The 7,895-nt window shown below is 34.1% G+C and overlaps 1 protein-coding gene and 1 long non-coding RNA gene across 2 annotated transcripts; one reads left to right on the top strand and one right to left on the bottom strand.

Annotated features, from left to right (window-relative positions):
* Positions 1–2,434: 2,434 nt before the first annotated feature.
* Positions 2,435–4,342, bottom strand: LOC134585921 (uncharacterized). Its single transcript, XR_010086557.1, has 3 exons — positions 4,269–4,342; positions 3,959–4,079; positions 2,435–2,569 (listed from the first exon to the last, which is right to left on the bottom strand). It is a non-coding gene; the product is annotated as an uncharacterized LOC134585921 (long non-coding RNA).
* A 248-nt stretch (positions 4,343–4,590) lies between these two features.
* NKX2-4 (NK2 homeobox 4) lies at positions 4,591–5,908 on the top strand. The gene is made up of 2 exons (XM_063441402.1): positions 4,591–5,010; positions 5,247–5,908. The coding sequence occupies exons 1-2, from the start codon at positions 4,644–4,646 to the stop codon at positions 5,906–5,908; spliced, it is 1,029 nt and encodes a 342-aa protein (XP_063297472.1). The 5' UTR covers positions 4,591–4,643.
* The last annotated feature ends 1,987 nt before the right edge of the window (positions 5,909–7,895 follow it).

The following is a 7,895-nucleotide window of genomic DNA, read 5'->3' as shown; positions in this document are numbered from 1 at the left end:
TATAATAAAATGTAAGATATACTATATATACATAATAAGATATATAATATTATAAAATGTAAGTTACACTATATATAATAAGATATATAATATAATAAAATTTAAGATATACTATATATACATAATAACAAATATAATATAATAAAATGTAAGTTACACTATATATAATAAGATATATAATGTAATAAAATGCAAGTTACACTATATATACATAATAACAAATATAATATAATAAAATGTAAGGTACACTATATATAATAAGATATATAATATAATAATATGTAAGTTACACTATATATAGTGGTTGTGTAGTGTTCACCACTGGTGGTTTCATGGCATTTTTCCAAAGCCCTCAGTGGGTTGATTGCTCTTCAGATAACTTAAACTTGTCTCATGTCATAGAATCCATGATATGATCCTCTTTGTTCTGAATGGGAGCTCAAGCAATGAAGCACTGCATGTGTATTATGGACATTTCATTCCAGACAAAGAAATCCTACATGTTTAATGTGACACACACCTTGACTGCCCTTACACAGAGCTGCAGCTCATTCATCAGATTAGACAAGGATATCTCAGACAGTGTGGGGGACCTGTGGTCCAGGACCAACCAAACAGGTCAGTAGGATAGCTCAGATCAGTAAAGAGAGGGTGTATAACTAAACAGTGTGAGAAGAAACAGGAATATGGATACAAGCTTACTACCTGAGTCAGAAAGCAGAGACATTAAGAAGCATGACAGCGACAAGAAAGCACTCCACATCCTTATATTAGAACATTATATCTCTGTAAATGAATGGATGGATGTCTGTCAATGGCAGAGATAGGCAACCTTCTGCACTACATCTCCCATGAGCATCATTGCCAGCATTATGGCTGCATTATGGGAGATGTGGTCCACAACATCTGGAGTGCAGAAGGTTGTCTAACCCTTGTCTGTAGGTTTATATGGTATTTGGGGATGACAAATTGAAAACATAGGAATATATTGCACCAAATGTCATGAGGACATTAAATAAGAATATTTTAAGTAGTTAAATTGTATAAGAATAAGATTTAAAAAAAAAAAAAAAAAGTTTAATTATTATTCTTTATTCATTTAAGGAGAGAGTTATAGAGTGTGTGTGACTGTTTTTGTGGGGGTTATTATATTTATTTTTGTAAATCCTTGTAAAATTAATTGAAAACCGAATCTCCAAATCTAGGCCACAACATATGATTCTAAAAAATGCTCCTACTCGACTATAATCGAATCTTGGCTACTTTAGCCCCAAATTTGCATTGTTTTATCTGTTTATTTATTTATGTATTATTTTAAATTCACCATAATTTACAGTTTAGTGAATGCAACTCTGTATGTATATCGCGGTCTGTTATTACTGTTCAATTCACCTGTTACAAAGCAGAAGGACAATTAAACTATTGCTGGCTCAGACAGAGCAGTGTTGGGGTTCCTCAGCTAAACACTACATTTGGCTCAAAGCATAGGCATTATTAACCCCCATTATATAGGTAGAAATCTGTCAATTAAACTGTGATTTATATACCTAATAATTTATAGAAAATCAGAAACGTAGTTACAATTACACAGAAAATGTAAATACAGAAAAGAAAATCTTGCGACAACAGTTTTAGCATTTAAATTAGAATTGTATTTAGCAAAATAATAATAATAATAATAATAATAAATAAAATGTTATATATATATATAAGTCGTACAGGTTTCCAGTACACTCGGGTAGGTAAGGGGTTAAATTCTCAATGAGTTCTCTTACTAACACTCGGTTGAGTAGCTCTCAGTTCCACTGAAGCACTCTCTCACCCTCTTACAGAGCTGCCAGTCTATACAATGACATACCTCTTTATAGCCATTCCAGCAAATATGAGGAGGGCAAAGTATTAGTATTTTTCAGTTTGAAATGTACAATATACCTTGTGAGTTCTTCCCAGAGTCCCAGTATAGAGGATAACTCCATCAGTAAAGTACTAACAGCTCCTACAACCCCTCCATACAGATACATTCACAGGTTTAGCCACCCAAGCACACTGAATATTGCAGGGTAATACAGGGTTAACTCATCCTTCATTGTATAATCATAGTCTATAAAATATACAGATTGTAAAATGGAATAGTGTACACCACCTGATTTCCCCTCTAAAATACCTTCTTCCCTTTATTGGCTAATAGATTGCATTGGACATAAATTATATTGCCATTTATCTAAAATGATAACTGGTTTTAGAAACTATTTAAACAAAAATCCAGAGGGAAATTTATTTATATACAGAACGAAGTATACATATATCATGTCACTCACAAGCAGCAGAGAGATGTAATCAAATTTGTTATGTAAAACTTTATTTGCACCCTAGAAGCCCACACTTTGTGTAATATATAAAAATAACATGGTAGTATTCTGTAACTAGAGCCGATTTGATTGCTGTGTGTGTTACCTTCCATAGGATGCTTGTATTTTGTTTATAATCACGGTGAGAGGTGAATAATAATATGTAGTCAGTCTTCATAAACCGGTATCTTCAGGGATAAATAAACAATAATATGCCTGAACTGCAAGACAAGGAAAATATTATTAAAAGTAGCAACAACATTCAACAGTATGTTTAGATAGCAATGCAATAAAACCAGTAGATCTAAACAGTCAGCAAGCAAAATAATGCAAAGTAACATAAACAATAAAATATATCAGTAAAAAAAAATGTTACAAAGTATAATAATAAATAATAGTAGATATATTAATAACTACAATATTGCAAAGGGTTAGAAAGTAACAAATAAACAGTAACAATTACCAAAGCACCTGTTGCAATTTGGTTTCTGAATTTAGAATCTATTGGGTCTTTTATGTTTTTGGAGGGTTATATATATATTTTATTTTTATTATTATTATTATTATTTTTTATTATTATTATTATTATTATTTTTATATTTTTATTTTATAACAGCAAAATGGATTCAGTTTTAAAGTAAAACTCCACAATGATCTTAGAATATAAATAAAAAGCATGAAGTGTCAGATGAGTTGTGCAATAATTTATTGGAGAGATCTGCAGATAAAGGCTATCTGTCAGTGTCTAAACAGTCACTCTGTGCATTGAGTATATAAGAATTATATCTGTGGATTTTATTTGAGTTTGCAGGGAAATAACTATAAAACGATTTCCATGAAAATACAGAGAAAGGGGTTGGCATTTTAATTGGCAGCAATATCTAAACCCAAGATCTTAAATCGCTTCTCTTTCCGAGGCACATTAACCTGAGCTTTTTTTTTTTTTTTTTTTTTTTTTTTTATATATATATTTAATTTATCCAGACGAGAAATAAAGTGAAGATCTCCCAGTTATGTATTTTTTTTTTAGATCTGTGGAATATGTCCAATTTATTAGAAGGCTGGGGGTAAACTATTTTTTTCAATTAATATAAATTATGGCTAAAAGGACCTGTTTCTTGGGAGGATTGATTTATAAAAAAAAAAATAACACGGGTCTTAAATCTTCCAAATAAATAAATAAATAAATAAATAAATAAAATAAAAGTAAAAAATAAATACATTGCAGAATGCATTCAGTTTTACTTTTCCATATCATAAATGATGACTTGTTCGATTAAAATTTAAATAATTAGTTGCATTCATATTTTTAAACTGCAAAATCATGACACTACAATATTATCATACTATATAATTATAATTTAAATAAAATACATGTAAGCATTGGGGCATGCACTTTAACAAATTAAAGTTTTATCTGATTTTGTAAGTCTAGTTATAATAATGCAGAGGGGTGTGATGTGCCATTTTATTCATTCTGAGAGCATAGATATTTTTTGATACATGTCTTGCTTTGTGACAAACATTAGCAGACGGAAAAGGGGAAATATTTTGTAGTTTAAATGATTGGGAACAGCTAGAATGTATCAGAGAAGTCGCAATGTACTTACAATGTGAGGATCCAAGCTTGATTGGATTTGTTCTCCCTCTGATCTTGGCCATTAGCAGCTGGAAGGGGTGTCATTGATCTCTGCTCCTCTCAGTACGAATGAAGCTTTACTTTGGATAGTTCTGAAATAATAATAAACAGGTCAGTGATGGTCTCTGAATCCTGAATCTCAGTTCCTAGTAAGTTTCTTCTGTTCTCTTGGCAGGTGGATCACCTGTGGACCTCTAATAGACCAACCCTTTTCTACCAATTTCAATAGGTGTTGGGTTTAGTAAGGATGATTTATCCTGGGGCTAGAATTCTTTACCAACCTGAGTGTGTTGGAGAATAAAGATGTCCCCAGGACCTGATGTTCTGGTCGTGTTATAGATTGCCTTTTGGCTCCTCACTGCATCCTTCGTCAGTTATTTTCCCAATGTGTGAATGACCATTGTTTGGATGCTGGATGTCACCACGCCTACTTCTCCCTTCCCCTCCTACCTCCATGCCTGTTGTAAACCTGGCTACAGGCTAAAATAAACCCGAGATAAGAGAATTTTAGGGCTCGCCTACTTCTCCAAGGCGATCAATCGGATCTCAGGCGTCCTCCAAGCACTCTCTTACGTAGTCACCCACAAGGAGAAAGAACTGACACTACAGCACACTGATCAGCTCATCAGATTTTTTACCTGCCTGGGCGCTGAATCATGTCGTTGAGCCCAAAGCATACTACACCTTTTTCAGTTACTGATATCCTGAGTCCCATTGAAGAGACTTATAAGAAATTTGGAGGTATGGAGAGCACTGGAAACCTGAGCAGCCCTCTGGGAGCCTACAGACAGAGCCATGTCTCCCAGACAGGTATGCAACAACACTCCATGGGACACAATGCCACAGTCACCACTACCTACCACATGCCCCACAGTGTCTCCCAATTTTCACATGGGCCAGTAGGAGGTTACTGCAATGGTGGCATTGGCAACATGGGGGACATTCCTTCTTACCAAGAAACCATGAGGACTAATGCTGCTACAGGCTGGTATGGAACCAACCCAGACCCAAGATATTCAACAAGTAAGTATTTTATTCTTATTGTACTGTGATATAAAGTGCTGTTTTGTTTCATGACTTGCTCTGTGTGTGTGTCAACGTTCTAAAAAGACACTTGGCTAATGTTAGAACCACCCACCTGCATGTTTGGAACGTTGGAGTAGAGATTGTTTATGGAAGTAGCCCTCAAGTTAGGTTAATTGAAATGTTGGATAAAAGGACTTGACATGTCAACAGCAAGCTAATTGCCTATATTACAGTTTCTAGATTTATGGGACCATCCACTGGTATGAACATGGCCGGCATGGGGACTCTGCAAGGCATAGCAGAAGCTGCAAAGTCCATGGCCCCACTTCACGCAGCCCCCAGAAGAAAGAGAAGAGTCCTTTTTTCCCAAGCTCAAGTATATGAACTGGAGAGGAGGTTCAAACAACAGAAGTATCTCTCTGCTCCTGAGAGGGAGCACCTAGCCAGCATGATCCACCTCACTCCAACACAAGTGAAGATCTGGTTTCAGAACCACAGGTACAAAATGAAAAGGCAAGCCAAGGACAAGGTGTCCCAACAGCTTCAGCAAGAAAGTAACTTGTGCCAGCAGCAATCTCCTCGCAGAGTAGCTGTGCCAGTGCTGGTAAAAGATGGAAAACCTTGCCAAAACAGTTCCAACTCATCTACACCTAGCCAACAGGTACCCCAACAACAGAACACCTCCAACGGTGTATTGTCTTCTTCTAACGCTGTCCATCAGCACCAAAACCAACAAGTTAACTCTCTGAGCCAAGCTCCAGATCTAGAAGAGATGTCACCAAGTCCCCAGTCACTCCACAATCAGGTAGCCAACATGGGCCAACTGGACAACTCAAGTGTAGATTATAGTAATGGAATGGTCAATGCCACCATGCTCTATGGCCGAACGTGGTAATGGGGGGAATAGAAGCGCCTGTTGGTTCGCATAGGCCAAAAGCAAAAAAAAAAAAACATAGGATTTTCTCTTGTGATTCTACACTAAACTTGCTTGGACTGCGATGTGATGACAGTAGGGTAAAGGTAACAAATTCTTATTTTAGAACTGAAGGACAATTCAGATTACCCACCCACTGGCACCTGCAGAGATTGCAACTTTTTTCAAAAGAAGAAAAAAAACTAAAAACTAATTTGTATCAGAAACAAACGTGATACCTGGTTTGAAAAGAAAAAAAAAAAACACAACTTTCTATATTTTTTTGTGATGTATAAATATTTAACAAGCAAAAAAACAAACAAAAAACTTGAACTTAATGCTAACTGACTTGGTTCAGTTTCACAGACTGTCTGATCAATATAAACTGTTTTTAGAATCTGTTGTTACTCTTGTGCTGAAGAATTGACAATTTGCCCATTTTTTGGTTTTGGTTTTTCTTAGAAATTTGTCTGCTGTTTGCAGTATTTTATAGAAGTCCAGTTTTCAGTTTGTTTTGTTTTGTTTAGGGAAGGTGCTTAGTCCTTTATAATGTTTATGAAATAATACTGTAGAAAAAAAGTAAATATATATATATATAACTATATAATTGCCGATTCTGTTGTTTAAATTATCTTGAAATTGGAATTACCATAATTCCTGCAGATCTGGTCTATAGGGTTGAACATATAGTGGATTGTATACCTTATATTGAGGTCCTTGTTCTCACAATATCCTAGCACCTGTCTAGATCCCAATTACATACAGTGTGATTTACACTGAGTACACATGTAACAGAATAAATGTTTGTTTCATAAAAATCTAGTGTTAAATTTGCTCCTCATTCAGTGGAGTCGTTTTATACAAGACATTGAACCTCAACATATTTTTCTCCTTAAAATATAAAATGTAAATGCAATTCACAAAAGAATCGGATGTTGCATGTAAAGTGTGTCATCCATCAGTCCATTATAATGTTTTCCTTTATAATATTTTTTCTGTTTGACTTAAATACTTTTTTATTTTTATTTTTAAATCTGAAGCATAAACTCTGCACTCCCATTTTCTGTTAATAACATGCACTCAGTTTAATATTCTATGATCTATATACACTCATTTCATTACAATGATTAGTCTAAATTCTCATCATGTCTACCACTTTGTATTCACTGTTAGAATGTTTTGATATTGAATATTTTTAGGATTGCTCTAAGTTAAATAACTTATTTTTTATCGTGTTAATCTATTTAAACCTGCATTGTATATTGTGTATAATGTTTTCTAAAATTATTGGAGGTTTACAACAAAAGAGACTATCCCTAGGTGAAAAAATAATACAATCGCAAAACAAATAAAACGTGGATAATTGGTGAAATGCATCAGGTGTTTGTTAACCAATAATTTAATATTATTTTTTCTAATTGGCATCAATTTCTAAGATGATTTTACTGTCTGAGCCGCTAAATTAAAGAACACCAAATTCAATATTACAGAAATATATATTCAAATTTTAAATCCACTTTAGCTAGATTTTGCCATTATCTTAGATATTTGGTTCTATGATATTCATGCTTCCTAACTTTATTTTTTATTTTTTTTATTTAATTTTTTTCCCTCCACATTGTAACAAGGCAAATAAAATAAAGTGATCACAAATAATTCGTTTCTTGACCCATAATTGTGACTTTTATACGATTACTGCAATCCAGGTACAAGAAATATGAAAGTTTGATACAAGTTCTAAGGTTACAATTTTACAACATTAAAACGTTTCTCCCAGCAGTGCCTTCTGGCAAAGAATGGGTTAATCTATATACCAATAACTGATGCAGGCCAAGTCTTACTGGACACAGATTTGTATAGGTTGCATTGAAAAAGGGATCTTTGTTGCTTTTGAGAAGAAACATTTCTTTAAGCCCTCTACTTCAAATCTGCAATAAGCATACGAATGTGCTGGGTAGGTGAAACTCAT

This window comes from Pelobates fuscus, chromosome 2 (genome assembly GCF_036172605.1).
Source record: "Pelobates fuscus isolate aPelFus1 chromosome 2, aPelFus1.pri, whole genome shotgun sequence".
Lineage (NCBI taxonomy): Eukaryota > Metazoa > Chordata > Amphibia > Anura > Pelobatidae > Pelobates > Pelobates fuscus.
The sequence above is the reverse complement of the archived record's forward strand: the minus strand, read 5'-3'. Positions and strand labels throughout refer to the sequence as shown.

What these genes read in the sequence shown, in the direction of transcription:
- NKX2-4 (XM_063441402.1), top strand. Translation starts at nt 4,644, where the DNA reads ATGTCGTTGAGCCCAAAGCATACTACACCTTTTTCAGTTACTGATATC. An exon ending in AGACCCAAGATATTCAACAA is followed by an intron (nt 5,011 to 5,246) that starts GTAAGTATTTTA and finishes CCTATATTACAG; the next exon opens with TTTCTAGATTTATGGGACCA.